The 25,134-nt window shown below is 57.0% G+C and overlaps 2 protein-coding genes across 5 annotated transcripts in view; one reads left to right on the top strand and one right to left on the bottom strand.

The window, feature by feature from the left end:
• Positions 1 to 25,134, bottom strand: part of BOP1 (BOP1 ribosomal biogenesis factor) — a 69,774-nt gene that overhangs the window by 11,572 nt on the left and 33,068 nt on the right. The window lies entirely within an intron of this gene.
• Positions 29 to 16,547, top strand: SCX (scleraxis bHLH transcription factor). Its single transcript, XM_077353572.1, has 2 exons — positions 29 to 1,522; positions 11,218 to 16,547. The coding sequence occupies exons 1-2, from the start codon at positions 992 to 994 to the stop codon at positions 11,254 to 11,256; spliced, it is 570 nt and encodes a 189-aa protein (XP_077209687.1). The 5' UTR covers positions 29 to 991; the 3' UTR covers positions 11,257 to 16,547.

Raw genomic sequence — 25,134 nt, forward strand, 5'->3', positions numbered from 1 at the left:
AAATGGCTCACGTTTCTGGAGGGGAACAGAGGGGGTGGGGGCAGGAATCTTCTGGAGGGGATGAGGTGCAAAAAGAAATCCAACCTTGCCTTTAATGGCCAGGGGTTCCTTCAGGGGATAACCCACCAAGCACTCCCCTCCTCGCTGTGTGGCTCCTGGAGGCAGAGCCCTGCAGGACAGCTCGGCAAGGGTTAATCTTTCTCGCTGTGCCCCATTAACAGCGGCAGCAGGATCCATTTGGTCATGCTTGACGGTGTGGATGAACGGGGAGGGAGGACAGAAGCACCCCCCCCGCTTGGTCCCCAGGCAGCCCTTCTTGGGGGTGGGGATGGGGGTGAGCGGAAAGGCTGGCCCTGCAGGTGTCTCAGGGGCCACTGGCCTCCCCAGCCAGCCTAACCCTCTTCCGGGGAGACACGTCAAAGCCAGAAGCCCTGCCCAGAACAGGCGGCCACCGGAGGCCCACCCGGATGGTCGTGGCCTCCCGGACTCACACGGGCTATGGAGATCTTTCATGGCCAGCTGCCGGCCGGCCGGCAGGGAAGGTAGGCAGATGCTGCGAGGAGAGGAGGGGCTTGCCAGACCGACCCCTTGGGCTATAAAGCGCTGGCTCAGCCCCTGCCACACTCCAAACGGGGGAGCCTTCCTTCCGAGAGAGACGCCCGCCTGCACACGTGTGCCGGGAAGAACCGCCAGCTGCGTGCCGTGCCGCCACAGAGCTTAACCCCTTCTGAACTGGGAGAGCCGAGCAGTCCTGGATGCAGAGCCGGAGGGCCGCTAATCCAGCACGGGAGCCTGTCCAGGGGGGGAACCACACGGCGGAGACAGGCAGGCGGGAGAGCTTCATGGGAGGAGGAGGAGGAGGAGGAGGAGGAGAGGCCCGGCGCTAACTGGCCATCCCCTGCGCAAGTCCTTCTTTGAGGATGAAAGCACAGAGCTGAGGGGTCAGGACGCCAAAGGACCCTCCGCCAGCCCCACCTGCCCACACCCCGCCATGTCTTTCGCCATGCTGCGCTCGCCCCCCACCCGCTACCTGTACCCTGAGATCAGCATGTTGTCCGAGGACGAGGAGAACGGCAGCGACAGCTCCGGCTCCGAGGAGAAGCCCTACCACCTGGATGCTGGCGGGTACGGCCTCAAGAGCTCCAAACGCAGGAGCAGCAAGAAGCCCGGCCGGATCAACAGGGAGCCCCGCCAGCGCCACACGGCCAACGCGCGGGAGCGGGACCGGACCAACAGCGTCAACACCGCCTTCACCGCCCTGAGGACTCTCATCCCCACCGAGCCGGCGGACCGGAAACTCTCCAAAATCGAGACCCTCCGCCTGGCCTCCAGTTACATCTCACACCTGGGCAACGTCCTCCTGGTGGGGGAGGCCTGCGGAGACGGCCAGCCCTGCCACACCACGCCCGCCTTCTTCCACCACGGCGGGGGCGGGGGCGGCAGCAGCCCCCCCAGGCGCGAAAGCGAGAATGCGCAGCCCAAGCAGATCTGCACTTTCTGCCTCAGCAACCAAAGGAAGATGGTACGTGCGGGCGGGGCCGGGGGGGGCCAGGGCGGGGGGAGGCCGGAGGGGCTCAGAGTTCCCAGGGACGGCCCAACTGCTTCAGTTTCTAAAGGAAAGATGGTACTTCCCTAAGGAGGCAGGGGTTTCCCCTGGTGCCTCTCTCTGTGGGTGTGCGTGGGGTGCGCGTGGGGTGGGGTTGAGCAACAGGGAGGAAAGAAAGGGGCTCTTGGGGGGAGCGAGATGCTTGGGAAGAGTGCTCTGGCCCGCCCCACAGGCTAGGTCACACTGGTTCAGGCGCGGGAGGTGGTAAACGGAGGCTCGGGGAGTGTGGCTTGGCCGCAGAGTCCAAGGAGCTCAGAGGGACAGTGGCTCTGAGGTGGAGCACCTGCTTTGATCTCTGGCAGCCTCTCCAGTTCAGAGGGTGAGGTGGGAAGCCTCCGGCTGAGACCCAGGAGAGCGCCTGCCAGTCTGAGCGGACAACACTGGCCTTGATGCACCCAGGCTCTGATGCAGTACAAGGCAGCTTCACGGGGTTCACGAGCACAGAGAGGCTTTTGAGGCCCCACAGGCCGCAGCGCAGGGAACCCAGGCCCAGGGCTGTGGGGTGCAATGTCCAAAGAACAGCGGGGCTTCAGCAGTTTGGCCAGGGCCAGGGCATCCCCACCCCCACTCCGCCAATCCACCAAAAACCAGGCTTACCAGTCCAAGGGGCCCTCCTTTGATGTTCCTGGTCTGTTTGGGAAGCAAGTAGGCTGATGGCTGAGAAGCCAGAGGTGCACATGGGGGGCTTGAGAAATGGAACGGCAGCCTTTGCATTATTCCCCCCCCCCATTCAGTGCCTTGCTCAGCCTCTGAAAGGGACCAGGAAAGGCCTGCTGCTCTTCTGCAGCCTCACCAGGTGAGAAAGAAGGTAAAAGGAGAACAGCAAGAAGATTCCTGTCCGCTAACAGGAGCTACAAAAGGGATAAGTTCCCTTTTCTAAAGGGGAGAGCAATTGAACCGTATGAGCCCCTCCTAGCACAACGCAAAGGGCCAAACAATACGGGCAGCGGATGTCTAATTTAGCCCTGAGAAGCAGCCGTGCAGGGCAGTGGTGATGGATCAGGGCCGCTGCCACGAAGAATCGGATTAACTTTTGATGGCACCTACTTCCCCCAACTAAAAATGTCTCCCTTGAGGCTTAATGTGCTCTACGGACAAAAAGGACAGGTACTAAAATGATGTCTTTTCCCTCAATGAGCATTTCTGATCAGGAAAATAGGACCGGGAGGGTCCACTGGGGAACGAGGCATCAGGGATTCTGCACACCGTCCTCCGAGGCCGGCTACGAAATGCTACCCTTGCAGGACACCCCCATTCTTTTGGCAACATATAAACGCTTGTCCAGATTGGGACGTGGGATGTGGAAAGACTCTGTTGCTCCCTGATTTCGGCCAGAGTGAAAATCCAGCTCTCCTGGGGCAACCCTCGTTCTGACAAGGACTGTGATCTCCACAGAGTCAGCCTGCTTCCTACTATTATGACCTGTGCAAACCACCTGAAGCAGGCGAGGCCACAGATGCCGAAAGAAGGACGCGGGTGTGCCAAACGCCCTTTCTAAGAGGCGAGAAACCCACAGGCTGGAAACCTGCTGCGGCGGCGGCGGCTGCTGCTTTATGGCGTCAGGAAGCACACGTGCCCGTGTTTGAAAGAAACCCACCAAATGGACGCAAAGCGGCAGGCAATAAAATGAAAGCAAACAGGACAATGGGATAAAAGCTGCCAGAGACACTAAAAGCCAGCCAAGGAATCCCCAGTGCAAAATCGAATGGCAACAAAATGCCCCCAACGCAGCCCCCATCAGCCAGGAGACAAGTGTGCGTGTGAGGGGGGTCGGGGGAGAGGTCTGCCAGAGGGACGGTACGGCCACCATTGCAGCTCTGGCCACAGCCGGCTCGGAAGGGTCTCAAGGGCCGCTTTCCGTGGGCCTCGGATGGCTCCGCCGCCCTCTTGCCTCAAGAAGCGACCCAGAGGACGAGAGCCCAAGGGAAGGAGGAGGCGGGACGGACTCCTCGGGTGGGCCCTGAACCCACCGCTGCCAGCTCCGTGGGGTGTCCCTAAAGTGTCCGGAGCACATTGCCCCTGTGGGCCCCCGAGGCCCTTCCCACCGGGGGTGAGGTCGGGCCACATGAAGAAGGTTGCTGGCTGGCTGCCCCGGCCCTCTTCTTTGCTGCCACTTTTGGCCAGGAAGGGCACAACCAGGCCGCTGCCTTCCTCTTGAGCACTCTCTCCCTCTCCCTCTCCCTCGGGGGGGGGAGGGGGGAGGACTGCCACATCCCATCACTGACATTGCTGGCAAGACCCCCAAATGTCCGGCGAGATGTGGGACGAGGGGATTCTTTGGGACGCAGGAAAGCAAGCGTCCCGTCCAGTAGCTGCGTGTCCCTGCCGCAGAACGGACCCGGCCCACAAAGCAAGCCGTTAAAGAAAGAGAAAAGGATCTGCAGGATCCTGCCCTTGCCTCACGGTCCTTCTCGGAGCTGCTCTGCTTGGGTGGAGAAGACGGGAAGAGGCCTTTTTCACCCACGGCCCAGGGCGGTGTTGTGCGGCGGGAGCCCTGGGTCCCAGTCCCTATTCAGCCCCGAGGGCCAGCCCCTCTCCCTCTGGCCTTCTGATAGCCAGCCTGTCCTCCCACGGGCCTCAACGGCAGCCGACTGACCCTAACGATGGGCCGAAGCAAAGCCAGGGCAGCATCCTGACAATTTACATGGAGGAAAAGAAAAAAACGACCAGGTGGGATTCGCGTTCCAGCCAGCTGGACACAGTCGCACACACCACAGTCCCTCAAGAGTTATCCAAGGGACTTTGTGAAGCCTTCAGCACAGGGCCCCTTGGCTGCCCACTCCGAAATGACTTCTCTCGGCATCAGGTGCAGAAAACCAGGGCGAGCGGGACCCTTCCTGACCTCCTCAGGCAGGCCGCTGCAGGCAGGGGGGGGGGGCACCACAGAGAAGGGTCCCGCTGAAGCCGCTCTGGGGCGTGAGGCTGTGCAGGAGGAGAGCCGAGTCTTGCCCTGGCCCAAATAACAACAAATGCATCATTCTCCTCTCCTCCACTGTGAGGTAGGTGAGCTAGAGAGAATGTGACTACCCCAAGGTCACCCAGCAAGCTTCCGTGGCACAGCAAGGATTCAAACCGAGCTCTTCCAACAGTAGTCACACACACTAACCGCTACACCACTGCAGTTCTCCATTATCTTCCAAGGTTGTTGTGAAGATAAAATGGAGAAGGGGACAACAAAGCGGTCATGCTGCTTTGGGTCCCCCCTGGGGGAGAAAACAGGCCAGCTTGGTGTCGTGGTTAAGAGCGGCAGCTTCCAGTCAGATGAACCGGGTTTCATTCCCCGCTCCTCCCCGCCATGCAGCCAGCTCGATGATCGTGGGCTCATCACAGTCCTGACAGGGCTGTTCTCCCAGAGCTCTCTCAGCCCCGCCTTCCTCACAAGGTGCCTGCTGTGGGGAGAGGAAGGGAAGGGGATTGCCAGCTGCTTTAGTAGAGAAAAGCAGGGTACCAAATCCAGCTCTTCTTCTTCTTCTTCTTGTACTAAAGACCGAGGTCTACGTGGCGACCTCCTGGAGTCGGACCTTCCCAACAGAGCTAAAAGCCCCTTGCACAGAATGGCATGCAGGCAGAAGCCAGAGCCCGCGTGGGGTTTGTGGGCGAGGGCACATCTTTGCAGCCACGGCATTCTTGCCGCCCCAGGAGGCACATCGGTCGGCCCAAGTGCTGGGAGGCTCCTGAGGAGGGATTTCCGGAATGCGCAGGCAGGGCACAAACCAAGGCCAAAGAAAGAGCAGTGTGCAGCCTGTGCAGGGGATCGGGGTGGGGGCACCTGAACCTGATGGAGCCACACGCTGGGCACAGGAGCCGGGAGGGGCCTTCACGGCTGGGTGAGGAAGACCGGGGCCTGGAAAAGGCTACTTCTTGCGTTTTTTTCACGGACGAAAAGAGAACAAAGCCACCTTATTCTCTGTACGCTTACTGGGGGGGGGGGGAACACCCAAAGGCCAGAGCAGGAAGGCTGCTGCCCGTGAGACAGCATCAGTGGGGCTGCCCCAAGCACAGCAACCCTCAGCCGGCCGATCCGGTGAATGCGGAAACTGTCCCTTCCCTCTTCATACTCGGCTGGCAAAGCGTGGGGCACAGTGACCTGCGTGTCGTCGTCCTCCTCTTCCAAAATGTGCCTCCGCTGGGGGGGGGAGCCTCCGCTCACCCCCACAACTGCCAGACCACTCTGGGACAAGGCGGGACTCCGAAAGGGCCTCACCCTGCTTGCGCTCAAGACCAGCCACGCCAGGCCAGGCCACGTCAGGGGGGCACCTGAGAGAGGCTGCCCGTCTTAGTCGCTGTGGGAACTTTCAGCAGCTGTGCAAACGGTGCTGTGGATTTTAAGCGCACGGAGACTAGGCTGTGGATTTATTGGCAGATGTGCACATATGACCACAGGATCCACTCATGTGTCCCAACAGCTGAGCAGCAAATATATTTTCAGTGCTAACTACTGCTTTTCACAGGGTCCTTGGTGGCCTGTCTGCTTTGCACCGAAATGTTTAGGAGAGGGAGCTTCAACCCCCACAAGAGACGGGGGGCGAGCTGCCGAGTCTCCTCTCTGCACAGAGGAAAGAGGAGCAAACCAGAAGCTGTTCAGCTGCGCAATGCAGAATCGCTTCACTGCTGGGGGAAATTCAGTGCCATGCAAAGAGGGCTGGCCTCTTATTAATTCATGCTGTCCGTGGAGGGGGATCGGGGCTCAAGAGCAAGGATGGCAGAGGCTGGCCCTTGGAACAGTCAGCTTGAGCCCAACTGCTGTGCAGCTCCAGCTCCCGGCCCTCCTCTTCTTTCGCTGCCGCCACTGCTGCCGCCGCTTTCCCACTGAGGTTGCTCCCAGGAGAGGATGAGCTGCTCCCACAGCAGCTGAGCAGTCCTGGCCCACTGGGACGACACAGAGGCGCAGGCAGCACCCTTTCTCTGCCGTCCCTCCCTGGGGCTGCCCGAGGGGGCCTGCCCGATCCAGCCCAATGCCTGGACGCCTCCTGGCCCTCTGCAGCAGAGCAGGCGGCCTGAGACCCTCCCCCAGGGATGGCTCGCGAGGGAAAGGGCCATGCGCTGGGTTTGCATCTTTCTGTAGCTACCCTTTTCCTCAAAGCAGCAGGTGGAACGGGGGGGGGGGCACTCCGGACAGCAGGTGACCCCAAATAAATTCAGAGTATCATTTTCAACGGTGCCCAAATACTGCGGCGGATATACAGATTGATTCCATGTCAGCACGTAGGCTGCACATTCTCTCCTGGAGTGAAAGGAGGAAGGCAATGCAGCATGGCTGACCTCGCAGTCATTCTCAGCCTCTGGGTTTTCGGCTCTCCCATCAACCAGAGCAACGATAAGCTTTACTTCCGAGGAGAAGCCGCGGGGCTCTTCGGAGCGGGAAGAAGAGCCAGGGCAGAGAACGCAATGCTCAAAACCGGGAAGGAAGGGCAACCTGCCTGTCCTGACAGCACTGCCCCATCTGGGATGGACCTGGCATGGGATGCAGGTGGCCAGCCTCACACAGGAAGGCCAAATGGGCAGAAAAGAGCAAACTGGGAGCACCTTCGAGACTAACCGCATTCACGGCAGGAGAGGAGCAGTAGTGAGCCACAGCTCCCTTCTTCACATGTTTGACTGGAGCAGCAGAAAAGAGCCAGGGGAGGATTTCGGGAGTCACTGCTCCCTTCTTCAAGATGCTGTACAAAGGAGGGAACCTGGAGGGGGGGAGGAAAGAGAAGCAAACAGCCCTAGGGACTGAATACTAGGTATGAAAGTGCCCCCCCCTCCCGCAAATAAAAGACCAGGCAAGGAGCTGAGATCGGCGCGGGTAACATCCTGCCCTGGTAGAGTTCCTGAGGTCTCCCACCAGGAAGCCCCCCCCCCCCCACACTCACACACTACCTCTCCTTACCCCAAAGAAGGTCTCAAACGGAAAGTAAGTGAAAGTAAAGTGAAGTTAGTGCCGGAGGGGAAGAGGAGGGGGGGGGCTGCAGGCAACTCTCTCCTCTGCCCTTAAGAGAAGGGAACAGCGGATGCTTTGAAGTCCCGGCTCAGCGGGAGGCTAAGTGGAGTGGAAAACTACAGAGGCAGCTGCACCTCCAGAGGTCTATGGGGGTCAAACATGGGGTGGCAGGGGAGGGGGTCAGCAGACTCCTCTCTCACCCAGGGCTTTCTGGCTCAGGAAGCGTCCAGGTCAGAAGGGCAAAGCAGGTCTCCGGACAGACAAGACCGGCAGGGACATCTCGGGCCCTTGGAGGCTTTGAGCAAGGTGGAAGAATGAGTGGGCAGAGCAGCAGGATGGGAATCCTCCCCAAATGCCCGTTGTGCGACCTCAGGGCCAGACTACTCCCATCCCACCTGTTCAAGCCTGGTGCCACTGGAAGGGAACGCTTAACAAGCTCCTGTCCGTTTAGTCAGACCCTTCCCCCAGACGGCTCCGTATTGCCTGCCCTGACTGGCAGCAGCTCCCTGGTAGAGGCCTTTGCGCTCTGAGGCCAAAGCGTTGTGGGCACCCAGTGGGCATCTGCTCATCAACAACCACAGCCTTTTGCTCTACGTGGTGAGGGAGCTGCATCCCAGGACCCTGCTCCTTCAGGACTCACATGGGTCTCCTCGGGCTGGCGGCCCTTGGGAAATGCTTCTGGGGCCACATGAGAATTACAACCAGTCACTACCTCAACGCAGGGACGTATTAGTCAGCTGGGGTTCAACGGCACGCCCTGAGGGAGGTGTGGGGAACCAAGAGCTGAGAGCTCCTAGTGAACTAGCCATGTGTGGGACGAGAGATTATGGGGCTTCTCCTTCTTCCTGCGGAATCAGAAGGCATTTTCCCCACCAGGGCCACAGTTGTGGTACCCCATGGGCATTAGGGGGACCTAAGAAAGGGGACATAACTTGCGCCGCTCCTTCACTGCTCGATTCAGCCAGTGCGCTTCCCAAAGGTTTTGTTTTACTTTCTTGCGCTTCCCAGCGGCTCCTGCCTGCAGCGGAAAGATACGGCATGATTTAGAGGCTGCGTGACTTTGCTTTGGATCCCTCCGCAGCAACAACCGAGGGAAGGAGATTGACGGGCAAACGCCTGGCCCCAGGCAGAGCCAGCCCAAGCCGTGGCAGGGGAATCCTTGAGTGGTGGCCCAGTCAGGCTGCTGAAGGAAGCTGGGTCCCCTCTCCCCAGGGGGGGTCTTGCAAAAACAGACCACGGAGCAGAGCTCCAGGGAGAGGCCTGCAAACAACACTCTCCTGGGGCCAGGAGCACAGATGTGGGGCACGGAGAGGGGGGGAAAGGGGCACAGGAGGCGGCACCAAGGCTGTGCGCCTACATTGGGACCCCAAAGCCCCAGTTCAGTTCAGCAGGCAGTCGGGGGCCACACGGAAGCCAGCCATGGTGCTTGGCTTGGGGCCTGGAGCTGAACAGGACCTATTTCTGCCCCTTCCCCTCCCCAAAAGATGGGCTGCTCTAAACCCCCCTAATTTACTGTTCCTGTTTAACTTAATGGCAGCGGAAAGGCAAGGTGATAGGGGGAAAAATATGAGGCGGGATTTTCCGAATCCCCATTTCCTCTCCAGACAGCAAGAGAACTCCTGGGGCCTGAACATCTGGGAAATTTAATTTTACCATTTCTGAGCTCACCCCCCCCCCCCGCCGCCTCCCCTGTAACAAAGGATGAGGCTGCCGATTACAACACCACTCACAGACAGGCGCCTGGAAGCCCCGAGCAAGGGGGCAGCAGGCGGGGGCAAAGGCCCAGGCACAACTGCAGGCATTTGCAGAGGCCCACAAGATTCCTACCCCTTCGTGGGTGGGGGTGACCGGAAACAGGCCTCTTGGCAGAGAACACGGAACAACAGTCTTGAGGGGCTCCCTGACAGACCCCCACCACCAAAGGGCCTCACCCGTGGGCAGCCAGTGGTTCACAATGGGCATCTCCATACCAGAAGCAAATTCTGCATGCCCGCTAGGAAGCAGAGTCCTGCGGTGAAAACTGCTGTGTTTACTCTCCGTATATCCTCCGGGGTGACAAGGGTACTTAGGGCACCATGCAAATAATTTTAAAGCAGAGACTCTACAGAAAAGCATCAGAACAAAAGTAATATTCTTTTGCTGCTTTTCTGAAGACTCAACTAAACAGTCTCAGAAATTAAACGCAAACCGAATAAAAATGCTAACCCACAAACGAAGTGGGCATTTGGTTAGGTTCAGCTCTGCTGCCCACCACGTTCTCTGGGAAGGGTTTGGATCAGGCTTCCCAGGACAAGGAACCACAGAGCCGGAAAGGCCCTCCTCACTCCAGGCAGACCGGCATGCCGATTCAGCCGGCCCACGCCAGGGAGGTCGTCCTCCGGTTCAACGCCAACCGGTCAGCGGCACCCTGGAGGCCGGACTGGGAGCACATCCTGCCCATCGGCTCCTTACCCCACCCTGGCACTCCCATCACCTTCGCCTCGGTCCCTGGCTGTTTTCACTTTACAGTGATGTTGGACTTGTCTTCGGGGGGGGGGGAGACAGGGGGCGAGAAAAAGTCGCTGAGTCCAGTGGCACCTTTAAGATTAACAAAGTTAGAATTAAGCGTTGATGGTCTTGACAGTGCCTCTGGGCTCAGACTTTGTTCTATTGAGAGAGAGAAAGAGAGAGAATACTTATCGATCCAAATAAACTTCATTCTGCCTGCCACATTCTTTACTAGCTCAAGTTTCTGAACAGGTTTCAAAGCCCCAAAATGACTATTTGGTCTCCCTACATTAACCCAACTGGCCAACTGGCTTCTGGACTGACTGGAAAGCCCAAGGAAAGGGCTGCACTCTCCTCACAAAGTGCCGGGTTATGGGAGCCCCTAGTTGTGGGGGGCAGGCCATTCTAAATGCCTATTTGGCGGGCTTCTTAGGGGATTTCTGACTTTTGCACTGGAGACCAGACTGCATCTTGATTGTTTCCAGCACACCAGTTTGGTGTAGTGGTTACGAGTGCTGACTTCTAATCTGGCATGCCAGGTTCGATTCTGCGCTCCCCCACATGCAGCTAGCTGGGTGACCTTGGGCTTGCCACGGCACTGATAAAACTGCTCTGACCAGGCAGTGATATCAGCGCTCTCTCAGCCTCACCCACCCCACAGGGTGTCTGTTGGGGGGAGAGGAAGGGAAGGCAACTGTAAGCTGCTTTGAGCTTCCTTTGGGTAGAGAAAAGTGGCATATAAAAACCAACTCTTCTTCTTCAGTAATATTAGGGCTCTCTCACCCTCACCCACCCCACAGGGTGTCTGTTGTGGGGAGAGGAATGGGAAGGCGACTGTAAGCTGCTTTGAGCCTCCTTTGGGTAGAGAAAAGTGGCATATAAGAACCAACTCTTCTTCTTCTTCTTCTTCTACAAAATGGCTGCCTCACACAAAGTTCAGCAGCTGTGGCTGTGCTGACCAAGAGTCGGCTGGTGCTGGAGGTCAGGCTGCCAGGGAGGGAGAGCTGCGGGGCCGAGGGATGGGCCCCCAAGCGGGAGCAAGTGGATGATGGGCATGGAGCCCGGCTGGTGTGGGTGTGAGCGAGCTCCTCGCCACGTTTCTTGCCCAGCCGGGGACTTTGGGGAGCCTGCAGTGGCCTCTTCTGTCGCCCAGGTGTGTTTGTCTAACTGTTTTCTTCTCCCACTCTGGCCTTTGCAGAGTAAAGACCGAGACAGGAAGACGGCAATTCGGAGTTAGGCGATTATGGATTTAGGAAGAAGGAGGAGGAGGAGAAGGAGGAGGAGGAGGAGAAGAGGAAAGACGGGAAAGCCACACATCCAAACAGAGACAGACAGAAACTTCCGGCCTGCCCCCCGTTGCCACGTGGGTCGACCCAGGATGAACTCCCAGCTGCCTATCCCAGAGGAGAGACTGAATCCTTCTCGGCCTACGCTGGGCTTTCTTTCCAGCAAGGTCAGCACAAAAGGGGCTGTGGCTGAAAAGGACAGTGCTCTGCGGTGCTGGGAGTGCGCCGAGTGCTGCAGGCATGACCCAGGGGAGCCCAGGAGGCGTCTTTCCCACTCACCAAACAGAAGGACATGACAGGACACATGGCAGGACGATGCTCACGGACCTGAATCCTGCTGGAGACAGAGGCCCAGAGACTGCCCCCGAGATGGACCCCCAGGAGAAGAGATCTCCCTACTTGCTTCCCCCCCCCTTTACAGTAATGGGACACTCCATTCTGGAAACCTCAGGTGAGGTTACAATCAATACATGCTGGAGCTCCATGTCCTTGATGCCAGTAATATAAACCCAACATATTTGCATAGCAACAGATGTGCTTATGGGATGTAAACTTCCTTTCAGACTCCATGCGCCTAGTCCTGCCGCTCTGCGGACTCATCGTGCTACTCCCATGTGGATTTCATACTTTCCGCACAGTCCCCACTCTTGGGAGGGAAGAAGTGGGAGGGCAGAGGGCAGGCTGCCCAGGCACCCTGCTACAAGACACAGCCCAGGGCAAAACAGCCTAACCCTGCTCAGCTGCAGCCAGGAACTCAGCAGGGGACCCAGAAACTGGTGTGTGTGTGTGTGTGTGTGTGTGTGTGTGTGTGAGTGAGTGAGTGAGTGAGTGAGTGAGTGAGAGAGAGAGAGAGAGAGAGAGAGAGAGAGAGAGAGAGAGAGAGAGAGAGAGAGAGAGAGAGAATGCTTTAGAGCAGCTGGCATTTCCCGAGGAAATCAAGCACAGCGGAATCAGGATGAACTCCTGGCTAGGGATTATGAGGAAAGGGCCCGTGCAGTTATGCCCCTCGACAGATCATTTGGAATGCTGTGCACTGTGCAAAAGGCAGAGAGTGTAGCAGGATAGGACCTGCACAGGCAGCTGCGAGGTCTTCCAGGCAGGGAGGACCAGGGATGCTTCTGGCATTCTCCCTGGGGCAAGAGGCGGTTGGAGAGGGCTTGGTGATATCAGGATGCAAAGCACTCGCCAGTACCACCAGAGCTCTCTCTAGGGACACCACCAGGTTTGGGGCTGGGAGAGATGGGTCTCTGGCCTGAAGCAAGGGGCCGAGCAAGGGAACCCTGAAGGTTCAGGGAAAGCAGACAGCCGCAAATGCCCCCCCCCCCCGCCACCAGCTGCTTCTCTATCAGCCAAGGACTCCTCCAACATGCAGAAGTTCTTGCAGCAGGTTAGGAGATGCAGAATGAGGCTCCAGAGTCTTTGGAAAATCTACTGCCACAGGCGGTGCTGCTGGCCGCTGGCATTAGACCTTGGCCTACAAGTCCCCCTCCCCCTCCTCAAGGATCCCCTAAGCTCTCGGGGTCTGGAGCAGGCTGGCATCTCCTCCACCGTCACCTTCACTGCCCTCAACAATCCACCCCTTTGGCAGGACATTTCAGAAGGCTTTTCTTTTCCCCCTTTATGGTTAATTTGCAAAAATCTGTTTCCCTGCAGCCCCTAGAAGAGGGACCTTGGCTTCCCTGCCTTCAGGCAGGGCAGAGCAACCAGCCATGGCCCTTAAGCCACCTTAAAAACGGGGACAGTTTATTCAGAGAAACAGAACACAGCAAAGTCAGGTGCGAGAAGGAAATAAAAAACAAAAACACCATGCATGAACTCAGCCAGAATTCTGATTCTAGCTTTATTGCAAAATGGAGGGGAAGATCTGGACAAGTTCTCATGAAGAAGGAGGCTAGTCGGCCTGTGAGGGTCGCTCTGCTCTTAGCAGGAGGCTGGAAGCTGGCAGGCTAGAAGTCAGAGGGCCTGATGCAAACACTCGCCTTATGATGCTCCCCACTCAGGTACTGGACCAAACGCTCCATCAGAGCACGCAAGAGCCCGTCCCCTTGCACACCACAGGAGGGAAGGGCGCATTATGGGTCCGTGGGGTCTCTGGGCCCACCAGTCTTGGCCAGGGAACACCGCACTCTGCGCCCTTGAAGGCCGTCCTGCAGCACCCAAATTAACTACCTCATAGAAAAAGCAAGGCAGAGCTAGCGAGGCTCAGAGAGAAAATGACCAAGAGCTTGCTTGGCCACCCGGCAGGGGCCGAGAAAGCTGGTCTGGTGGCAGAAGGGGACAAGAGGGTCTCCCAGAAAGGCCATGGACAGGAAGGCCAAGAGATGGCCAAGGGGCAGACATAGGCCTGAAGGAGAGCCTGCCCCACCTGCTGGAGGCTTTTGCCAGCCCGGTGCTCAGAAGCAGAGAGAAGGGTCCCTGGATTCCTGAGTTTGTGGGCTGTCTCTTCTGCAGACCCTTGCAAGCCAACAACTGACCTGGGTGAGGAAGGAGAGGGGGTGCCTCTTGCATCGTAAGATCCCAGATCCAACAGCTGGGAAAGAGATGGGATCTGCCCCAATGGCTAGGATTGTGCCCCACGCTCCTCTGCAGGAAAATGAAAGCAGAAATCGCTGCTGCCACTGTGCCCACTGTCTACACTCCCAGCCACAGGCCCCACCGCACTAATGAGATGCTCACGCCCAGGCGCACTCTGAGCCACGTCCGTCAGTCTTACCTCCTGGAGGAAAGCTAGAGGTGGGGATGGGCGGCTCTCCTGGTCTATCCAGAAACACATCCTCCGGAGAGCTTCAGCCCCCTCCCCAACTGCTTGTGGAAACTACAGCCAGTTCCAGGGTGTCCAAACACTGCTTCCCCCTCATGACCACAGAGCAGCCCTCAGCCACTCCCACAAGACCACTCCCTCACCCCCCCCATTCCATGTCCACTGTCTCTGAAACAGATGGGAGCCCACCCACAAAGGAGAGGACTAAGGTGGGGGAAGAAATCCACTCTCTCCTCCTAGGCGCCCTGAGGACAGGCACTCTTGGGCACAGGGGAAGAAGAGATCAGGGTGGCTTCACTGCCATTTCATGCCCCAGCGCTCACCTTGTGGCTCAAACTGCGCCTCCCAATTCCTCCCCAGCAGCCAAGAGAGCCATCTGCCGCCCCTGCCATGGATAGGGGGCAACTGACAGGCTCCAACAGGCAGCAACAGCCTGAGCCAGCATGGACCTCTCCCTGAACCACTCCCCCTCCCCACACAGGCACAAGGACCCCAGTGCGAATCGTGACGGAGCCCACCAAACAGTCCAGCTGCCAACAAAGCAGCTCCATAGCCCTGGCAAGCGCCCAGAGAGCAGCAGAAGCCACCCCGGCTGGTCTACAGGGGAAGGGACAAGCCAAGAGATGCCCAGAGCCCCCCAGTGCCCTCCGCCTACAGAGGCACTGAGCTCACAGAGGACTGGCCAGACAGACGCATGTGCACAGGCAATGCTCCCTGTGCCAGCCCTCGCCAGTGGCTCTGGAGCTGGTCAGCCAGCAGAGCCTGCTTCCCTATTGCTTCCATGCGCATGCTTCCCCCCACTGCAGGCCTCCTGCCAGATGCCCTCTGGCAACACACACAGCTGGCAAGCTATTAAAGGAACACAGGTGAAAATTATAGGATGGCTATTAAAGCACCAAAGGTCTCCAGAAGAAAGGGGAAGGCTTTTTTACACACCGTTCCAGCGGCTGTTGAAAGAGCTGCCCCACCACACCCCCTCACTCCTCAGGCTGGCCGGCTGGCCTAGCAGCCCACAGACGCTCTGCTCTCGGCCCCCCATCCGCTGACCCATGCCTTGCTTCCTCTTAAGCGCCTCCCCCAGCTCACAGGAGGCCTGGCAGGATTGGTGCTGGTCACATTGTGGAGTGGGAAGGGAACAGGATGATGCATTGGAGAAGGCCAGACCCCAGGGCTTGGCACTTTAAGGCCCCAATCTCCCATCCGGGTAGCAGCACCCACTAAAATGACGGCAACCAATCTGTCTGGGGGAGAAACTGAGGAGTCCGGGCTAATCACAGTACTGGGACCAGGCTTGACTTCCTGACAGATCAAGGAAGCTCCTCACAGCCTGCCAGGGAAGGGCCGTGGGTCAGTGGCAGAATCCCTGCTTGGCACGCAGAAGGGCTCCGCAGCAATGCCCAGCACCACCAGTTAAAGGGGTGAGACCCTGGAGAGCCCGTGCCAGCATGAGTGGACCAGGCTGACCGTGAGGGACGGAGGAGAAGAAGAAGAAGAGTTGGCATTTATATGCTGCTCTTCACCTTCCCTTCCTCTCCCCCTAACAGGGGCCTTGGGAGGCAGGCGGGGTTGGGAGAGTTCTGACGGGACTGCTACTCTCAGGGCTGTGATGAGCCGCTGGCCAGATCAGAAGTTGGCTCTGAACTGTGACTCCCAGCTTCATGGGATTGTGTGTGTATGCAAGCCAGGCTGGAAGGAGTTAAGAGCCCACTAAAACAGGGGGGAAATCTTATGGAAACCAAGTTTCCCAATTTGCAATTCATGTATTTCTGAACAAGTGTGCCAACTAACTGTCTGTGCAAAGTAAAAGACTTGCTGGTTTTCAAACATGCAGGGAGAGGAACAGGCTCCCAATGCCTTCTGCACTCAACAATGGTGCTGGGAAACCATGGGAAACCATGCAAGGAATCCACTGCCGATCCCAGGACGCGAAGTAAATCACCCAGATCCCCAAAACTGTTTCTGCCATTTAGTTTTATAAGCCCCCACCCCCCAGGACCCCCTTATTCATGACACTTCTGAGGGGGTACTGAGGGAGTATAAAAGCAGTTTTTTACTTATTGTAGTGAGAGCACAGCCAGCAATTCAAAAGGGAAAAGTCAGTGGTTTCCAAGGACGGGTAGCTGCAGCCCCTTGTGTGAGCACCGCCTGGCCCCCCAAAGGCCATGGGCACAGGAGCATCCCCCAGGGCCACCGGATTGAAGCAACCGCCCAACGACCCTGCTTAGCAGCATCTCCACAGGCCCCTGATGCCCAGGAAGGAAGGAGTGTGCACACCACAACGGAGCCCTCTTCCACTCGCTTCTGTCCCATTTCAAAGTCTATGAAGGACGCTTGTTTCCAGCTGCAGCTCCCAGATTCTTATGCAGATCCCAAACTCTGAGCTGCTGTGAAGATTCACATTCTGTTACAACCACTGTTATTATTGTATGATTATTAATGAAGACTGTTCTATGTATTGTTTATAAGTTTAATGCAAACCGCCCTGAGCCTACAGGGAGGGCGGTATAGAAATATAATAAATAAATAAATAAATAAATAAATTTATTAATCCATTAACATTTGCTTTTTTCCCAATTGTTAAAAGCACAAGGAGCTTGTGTGTGTGTGTGTGGGTGGGGGGGGGGTGATCAAGGAAGACCGCCCCTTGAGGCGTCAGGGGCAACTGACTTTCCCCAGAGACAAAAGGCTAAGTTCATCCATGAGACAGCCAGCCAGCCAGCCAGCCAGCCAGCCTCTCACACGGTTATCAGCCAGGGAATCTCCCTGAGAGAAGATGAAGAGGGGGAGTCTTGGGCCATCTGCACCCTCGGAGGAGCCCAGACCGGAGGCCCCACACATGGCAGGAGGGAACGCCTGTGCAGCCGGAGGGAAGCCAAGGCCCCGGGAGGTGCAGGCCTCCATGGCCATTATGGTCTTACTGACCATACCTTTTAAAGTGGACATTACTATTCATTAAACATTATACTGTGAATTTGTACAGGAAAAGTTGGAAAAACAGAACAAGAATGTGAGGGAAATTCTTATTTTAATAAACTTCATTTTAGCGAAGCACAAAAGACTCAGCCTTTAAAGCTCTGAGTCACTTTTGCGACTACCTGGCTTGTACTGAATTCCAGAAAGTAGGTGTTCTATTCACACCCTACTGTCTCCATTACTTCATTATCCACCTCCCAAATTTCTTGTGCTCGGTATCCAGAAATTGAAGAGCTAATAACATTTCTGATTTGTCATTTTTGCTTTGTATTTTGAATGTGACAGAAATGAAATTTCCTCTAAGGTCAGCTTCAAGCATCCCAAACTATTTCCAGAAATAGAAGAGATGGTTTGTCTACCCCACTCAAAGCAGTTTATGATCACCTTCTCTTCCTCTCCCCACAATAGACACCCTGTGAAGTAGGTGGGGCTGAAAGAGCTCAGACAGAACTGCTCTGTGAGAACAGCTCTAACAGGATTGAGATTAGTCCAAGGTCACCCAGCCGGCTGCGTGTGGAGGAATGGGAAATCAAACCCGGCTTGTCAGATTAGATTCAAATACAATGTTTAAAATACATAAATTCGGGAAATGAAGTAATAGATATTATTTGCCTCCTTCACATAGTTAAAACGAAACAGAACTGAATGGGGACGGGGGGGGGGGGGTGCTAATAAAACATTTAATGGGTGTATTTCAGGCAGGGAGGCCAGCGTTGCCCTGGTGTTAATTTTCTGGCCTCCACCTCTGTCTCGCAGGCTCTGCAGAACTGGCTGAGGTCCCGCTGGGCCCTGGTCTCAGGAGGCAAACTTTTCTGCCATGCTGGGGCCAGAGGCTAAGTGATGCCGGGGCTGAGATGGCCGGGACTGAGGCCTCTCGGGTGGGGAAATCTCACCTTCCGAAGTAAAGGAAGGAAAATGGGGTTTTTTTTTGGTAGAAAAGTGTGTATTTAGGAAAAGGAGGAGTTCAACGTTCAGTTAGGGGGGGTTGGTCTCTTTCTTTATCATTTATTAAGCAAGAGATGCAAATATGATCAGGTTTAAGGACTAATTTCTGACTGGGGCATACGACCAGGCAAAAACAGAGCAGTAAGCCACTTCTAGCATAAATGTTGTGGATTGGAACGTCCGCATGCAAAACAGAAGTCCTTCCACTAAGCCCCAATCTCACCCCACGGAGCCCTTCAGCCGCTTAAATCAGAGGCCAAGGAGAAAGCAATGCAGGAGGACCGGCCTGCCCGCTGCTCTGCCACTGCGGTCTTTTCCGGGAGGCCTTCCTTCCTCGAGGACTGATCACTCCCCCGAGAAGAGCTGGTCTTTGCAACGCACCGGAAGCCCAAGGCACTTTTTGTGATCCCGCCCGTTTCCCTCCCCCCCACCCCCCACCCCATGCTGGAGGGAGGCGGGCACTCCCCGGGGGGGGGGGGGGCAGCCCTGAACACGCGCTTGGTGTCTTCTCAGCCCCTGCGGCAGGCACGCTTGACGAGAGGGATTCTCTCAGTGGCAAAAGCACACGCACACGCACACACGCCAAGAGCCGGATCTCTGTTTACAAGCCTTCAGTCTGCCTTCCCACAGGGCAAGTTAAATGTTCAAATGCAGAAAAACAAAGACAGGCAGAGAGCGCATTAGCAGAGCCCCGGCCGGGGGGAGATTCAAAGCAGCCAGTGCTGGGGGGGGGGGGAGAGGGGGAGTTCTCAAGGATTCTGCAAGCCCGCCTGGGCACTCCCGGGGGAGCCAGGGACGCTGGAAGCCAGTGGTGTAAGTTGGGAGGAAACTCTCGTAGCCCAGCCGTGGAGGGAGGGAGGGAGCAGCAGGACTGACCAGAAGGGAACAAATCAAAATACAGGTTCAATCGCGAGAGGAACCCAAGCCCAAATTTCCTTCTCTGAATCCCGCAGGAATCCACAGGTGGACGACGGCAGGGAAGGGAGGGCACGTGGGCTCAACCCGCCAAGAGAAGCTTTCAGCTCCTCTTCCTTTATTGCTGGTTTGAATTTGAACAAGCAAAGGTTGGCAGGGCGGAAAAGGCCACGAGAGTTCCTGAATTCAGGGCATGAGCAGCTGGGGCCCACTAGAGCCTCCCTCTGCTCCCAGTCACAACAATGGCACCTCTAGCCTTTCCGTGACCCTGCCCTGTGGCAGAGCCTCTGCTTGGCATGCCCAAAGTCCCAGGCTGAATCCCCAGCAGCATCTCCACTTGACAGGGCCAGGCAAGAGGGGAGGGGAAAGGCCGTTCTCTGCCTGAGGCCCTCGGCGGCCCCTCTGAGCAGACAAGGCTGACCTAGATGAACCCAGGGCGGTCTGATTCAGTGTGAGGCACCTTCATGCCTGCTTCCAAGCCCTGTTCAGCCAGCGTGCCTTCTCAGCTCACCTCAGACCCATGCCTGGGAAAGGGGGGGCTGCCCTTAAATCCCCCCCCACCTCCTCTCTCAAGCCCCATCTTTCCCCATCCATCCTGCTGGGAGATGGTGCAGCTGCCGGGTGACCCCTGGGGGGCCTGGCCCCGCATGCAAAGGCATGATCTCCCGGGGTGCTGCTTTCGACTGAATCAGATCCTTCTGGTCCATCAGGGCCAGTCTTGTCTCCTCAGGCAGGCAGCTGCTCTCTGGGGCCTCAGGTTGAAGGCCTTCACATCCCCTATGGGCCAGTCCTTCTGTGACGGAAGATGAACCTGGGACTGAATCTGGGTCCTTCTGCAAACCAAGCAGATGTTCCTCCAGGGAGCCATGACCCCTCCCACCTTCCGGCAGGCACAGGAGAAGCTTGGAGGTGCCCAAACGACTGGAACAGGACTCGTCCCAAACAGAACAGGATTCAAAGAGCCGCCGCACAGCACAGGAGAAGCACTTTGCTGAGGCTTTTCTTTACAGAGACGATTCGAGGCCTAAGGCCTAAGTTCACACTTGGGATGCCTGACTGCTGAATGCCCTTTCCCTGGGCCCTTGAACTGCAGCAGTAGCAGCAGCCAGGCAGTGCCCGCCAAGTGCTCCCTGGATTGGCAACAAGGGAAGCCCAGCTCATAAAACAGACGGGGAACGCCTCTCTGCACGGCCCCCTCTGCTCCGGGGCATCCCATGACATTTTACTCCGGAAGATAGAGACAGAGTTCAACGAGATCTGAACACAATGGAAAAATGGGCAAATGAGAACAAGATGCAATTTAATAAAGATAAGTGTAAAGTTTTGCATCTGGGTCAGAAAAATGAAAAGCATGCCTACTGGATGGGGGATACGCTTCTAGGTAACACTGTGTGTGAACGAGACCTTGGGGTACTTGTGGATTGTAAACTAAACATGAGCAGGCAGTGTGATGCAGCGGTAAAAAAGGCAAATGCCATTCTGGGCTGTATCAACAGGGGCATCACATCAAAATCACAAGATGTCATAGTCCCATTGTATACGGCACTGGTCAGACCACACCTGGAGTACTGTGTGCAGTTCTGGAGGCCTCACTTCAAGAAGGACGTGGATAAAATTGAAAGGGTACAGAGGAGAGCGACGAGGATGATCTGGGGCCAAGGGACCAAGCCCTATGAAGATAGGTTGAGGGACTTGGGAATGTTCAGCCTGGAGAAAAGGAGGTTGAGAGGGGACATGATAGCCCTCTTTAAGTATTTGAAAGGTTGTCACTTGGAGGAGGGCAGGATGCTGTTTCTGCTGGCTGCAGAGGAGAGGACACTTAAACTTAAAGTACAACGATATAGGCTAGATATCAGGAAAAAGTTTTTCACAGTCAGAGTAGTTCAGCAGTGGAATAGGCTGCCTAAGGAGGTGGTGAGCTCCCCCTCACTGGCAGTCTTCAAGCAAAGGTTGGATACACACTTTTCTTGGATGCTTTAGGATGCTCTGGGCTGATCCTGCGTTGAGCAGGGGGTTGGACTAGATGGCCTGTATGGCCCCTTCCAACTCTATGATTCTATGATTCTATGATTTTCAGCCCTTATTGAGCCGTGGCATGTGGGGGTCTGCCTGAAACTAGCTGAGCCTCGTCGACCGGCTCCCAGGCACATCCCAGGCAGGCCAGCCTCAGCCTCAGCCTCTGACCCTGGTGGTCAAGCCTCATGACAGGAGAAGGCAACATCCGTGGACCAGCAGGGACTGCAAGGACACTCGGGCACACTGCAGGCGTCACGGTCATCTGCTGGGTCCCCCCCCGTCGCCCCCCCGTCACAAGCCTACAAAGAGAGAGGGCTGCTGCAGAGCATCCTGCTCCTAAGAAGCACCTTCGAATTGGGTGCTTTCTGCCTGCCCAGCAAGGGCCTCCGCCTGCTTCCTCGGCTACCTGTCCCCAAATTGGGTGGAAGCAAATGAACTGCCGCCCTTGCCACATGATCCATCACAAGGCGGTGCTTACTGCCTGCGTCACTCTTTCGCACCTGCAGGGCTGCCAAGAAACACATGTGGGGGCCCCTGCCCAGGGGAACTGCCTTGGCAGCCCTTCTTTCCTCTGAGTGAGTTGCCGTGAGGCTGCCCCCCACCCCACCCCACCCCACCCCACCCACAGCTGGCCTGTTGCTTTAATGCTGGCCAGCTGGTGCCCTGTCTGCAGTTCTGCCCGGACGATGCCCCTGGCAGGCACCCACTGCTTACTGCTGCGCAGGGAGCAGGCCGGCACCTCCAGCAGGCAGCTCTGCTTCTCTAGGCAGGCAGGCAGGCCTCCTCCCCTTCCCAGGCTGCGTGCTGCTGCCCTCCCCCCTTGCAAAGTAGCTCCAGCTGTCAGTGGCCCAGATTGGAAGTGCAGGTACAGGGGCTGGCGCGCTGCCCGTCTCCCTTGTGTCTGTCTGGTGAAAGAGGAAGCCAGTCCACCTCTGGAATCCTTCACTCTCTCCTCGTTGCTACTCTCCCGGCGTCCCTCCTGGGGATTGGGGGTCAGTCTCGCTCACTCGGTCTCTCTTTCCCCCCCTGCCCCTCTCCGATTACAATGCAGCCAGTGTTCGCTTCAAATCCCCCACTGCACGTTAATTCTGCTCTTCTGTCTCCAACGACCAAGCCGCCTTCCTGTGCCTTCTGTCTTTCCATTACTCCTCCGCTATTTTTTATCTCCGACAAATAGCGCACGTCAGCTCCAATTGAAGGGAGTGCGGTGGGGAAGGGGAGCCCACGGCAGCCCACAGAAGAAGTGAGGGCGCTGCTCTGCCCAAGCACAAGTGAGGGAGGGAGAGGACTCCCAGCCCCGCAAGCCAAAGGGCACTTGGATTCCCACGAGCCAGCTGGCGGAAGCAGCAGCCCAGGTGCCCCTCCTGTGCGGGCGCGGCATCCTGGTCGGCAGCCTACCCCTTGCCCTGAGCATGCACTGCCACCTGGCCTCAGGAAAGGAAGCACAGCTGTAGTGTGCATGCACAGCCACCTTCAAGGGCCCTGGGGTAACAATTCGTGTGGCTCGGTGTTCATTCTGGTTGCCCCTCCGATCTCTCGGCCCTTCGGCAGGCTAAACGGGAGAAAGCTACCTGGCAGAGCGCAAAGAGCGACCTTTTAAGAAGACCTGATACGCAGAAAAAAAGACCTTTCAAACAGCTAAGAACACAACTGACATTTTAATACAAGAAACAGAACCGTGATGGAGTCAACAGAAGCAGGCAAGCACAAGTGAGCTAGCAGGCTCTGGCGTCCTGACGTCAGGGATGGCCGAAGCAGAACATTTCGATTGACCTCGTAGCAAAAGTTCTGGGATTTTGTTTTCAACTAGGCGTTTCAGGAACGCAGAATCACCAGCCGACCGAGGGCGGACTGTGCCGCAGGGGCCGGCATCCGCGGCACGGGCAGAGCGCTCCGGGCCCAGTGCTAGGCCCCCCCCCCCCAGTGGAAGGAATCCCATTGGGAGCGACTGCCAGGCAAAGCAGACAAGGGCAGCCTGACTCAGGACAAGGCAGCACCACGTGTCCATGGGACCTGTGCCCAGAGGCAAGAGAGGCAAGGAGTCCAGGAAGCTCCATTGAAAACCTTGCCTTGACCTTCTCAGCAACTAACCTCCTTATCGGCCGGACTGAACTGCTTTTGCCTTCGGTCGCCCTAAGAAAGGCTGTAAATGAAACGGACAATATTTCATGCAAAATGCCCACGTGTCCTTTCTGTTGCTGTTCCTGCGCCTTCCCCACAATGCCAAGAGCGGCGTGTGTGTGTGTGTGTGTGTGTGTGTGTGTGTGTGTGTGTGTCTCCCTTCATGCCTCTAAGATGCTGCGTGCTTCGGCCTCAGCTGCCATTAGCCCAATGGGATGCTGTTGTTGGGACACTGAGCTCCCCGCTGGGACTCCTCCATTCTTGGCCCCTTATTCCTGACATGCCTTGGGAAAGTGGAGCTGAGAGGGAGACAAGTGCCCCCCCCTCCTCCTGTCTGCTGTCCTGAGGCCCACATTGAGGGAAAGACCAAGACCTCCACCAGGTTTCACTGGCTGGGAATGGCTGTCTGCAGCCTCAGGCAGGATCTGCTCCAGCCCTCTCCTCTTGGCAGGCAGAGCTGCCCTTTGCCCCCTTTCTGCTGGCAACTGGAGGGCTGTGTGCCACTAGGGCCCTGGCATGACAGGCGTTGGGCAACCAGCCCCACTGAGGGCCAAGAACCCTGACCTGATCCCATCTGCTTTGATGTACGTTTACTGGGGGAGGGGCCAATACGGCGAGAGCCTCTCACTGGCTGCATGCCCTGATGAAGGAGCCACCCGGATCCTGCTCCCGTGCAAGGCAGGCTCCGCTTGTGAAAGGATACGAGATCCACAGATGAAGCACAGCTCACGCCTGGCCTCAGACAAGCCTGGAAGGCAGGTCCCCTCCCATCATTTCCTCCCAGGGAGCGTGAACAGGGAATGTGCAGATATGTGTAGGTGTGGGGGGAACCCAGAAAAGAACCACAATGGCAATACAATTGTGCAAGGGGCGCAGAGGCCACACAGGAGAGCTGCTGAACAGGGAGTGAGCAGATCACAAAGACACCAGCGCAGGACTTCAGCCACAGCAGGGAGAGCAGCCCAAGGAACGGTGCAGGCCCTGCCGCTCTTGCAGGAGAGATCCGGGCGAACCCCTGCAGAGAGAGGAGCCACGGCATTCCTGCAGGCCCTGCCTGGCGTGCTGCAAGGCGCTCCCACTCTCAAGCCCTTCCTTAAAAAAAAGACACCCACAGTGGCTCCTGTAGCCGGGAGCGCTTCCTAATGCCTGCCTATTGCCGGCGGAGGCACTGCCAGAGAGCGCCCCCCTGAGGAAGGAGCCTCCCCTCCGCACACGGCGCCCTTTCCTCCGAGCTTCTCCCTCAGGGAAAGTGCGCCTACCTGACCAGGCCTTGCAGCGACAACGGGGAAGGACCTTCCCGCACAGCTCGCTTCTTGGCACCCCGTGGAGCGGTTTGCAGGGTCCGTAATTCTATAGCCCATCTGCTGCGTGAGCAGGGCTCTTGGCTGGGAGCGGGGCAGGGGGGACAGCTGCTGTCAGGTGGGTGGGTGGGTGGGTGGGTGGAAATGGACCAGACAACCTTTTGTCCTTTCCAAGTCTGTGATTTGGCTTCTTTTTTCCCGAGGCATAATATTTTACAGATTTGCAGAAATCCACCTTGCTGTTTTCAAATTAATTCTCCTTTCCCCTCCTAGACCACTTCTATCTGTATGGAACAGCCCAGGACGAGACTTGCAGTGAGGCCACAGCCCCAGCCTCTCCTTGAACGGGGGCCCGAAACCATTTCCAGTTCTAGCGCCAATGGGCATCAACACTCAGTGCACGGGTCACCCTTGGGCTGCTGGCGACGGCCCAGCTCTGCTTCGGTTAAAACCCCCCCTGCCCGGGTTTGCCTTCCCAACCGCCCTTACCCTTTCCAATACATCTTAGCATAAAGATTCAGCTTTCTTTTCTAAAGAATCGCCTTTGGTTCCACAATGAGCCACATTCAGCTCTCTAGCCACAGTCCTCAACTTCAACCCTGTTAATTGGGTCTCCCCTTTCTCCGCCTCACAGGGCTGTTGTGAGGATAAAAAGGAGGAGAGGAGGAGGATACCAACTGCTCGGATCACCCACTGGGGAGACCATGGGGGGGGGGGGGGAGGAAGCAAGCAGTCGATCCTCCCTCTAACGTCACCAACCTGAGCATGCCCACTTTGAGGGCTTCCACACACCCATC

Source organism: Paroedura picta, chromosome 9 (assembly GCF_049243985.1).
Source record: "Paroedura picta isolate Pp20150507F chromosome 9, Ppicta_v3.0, whole genome shotgun sequence".
NCBI classification, from domain to species: Eukaryota; Metazoa; Chordata; class Lepidosauria; order Squamata; family Gekkonidae; genus Paroedura; species Paroedura picta.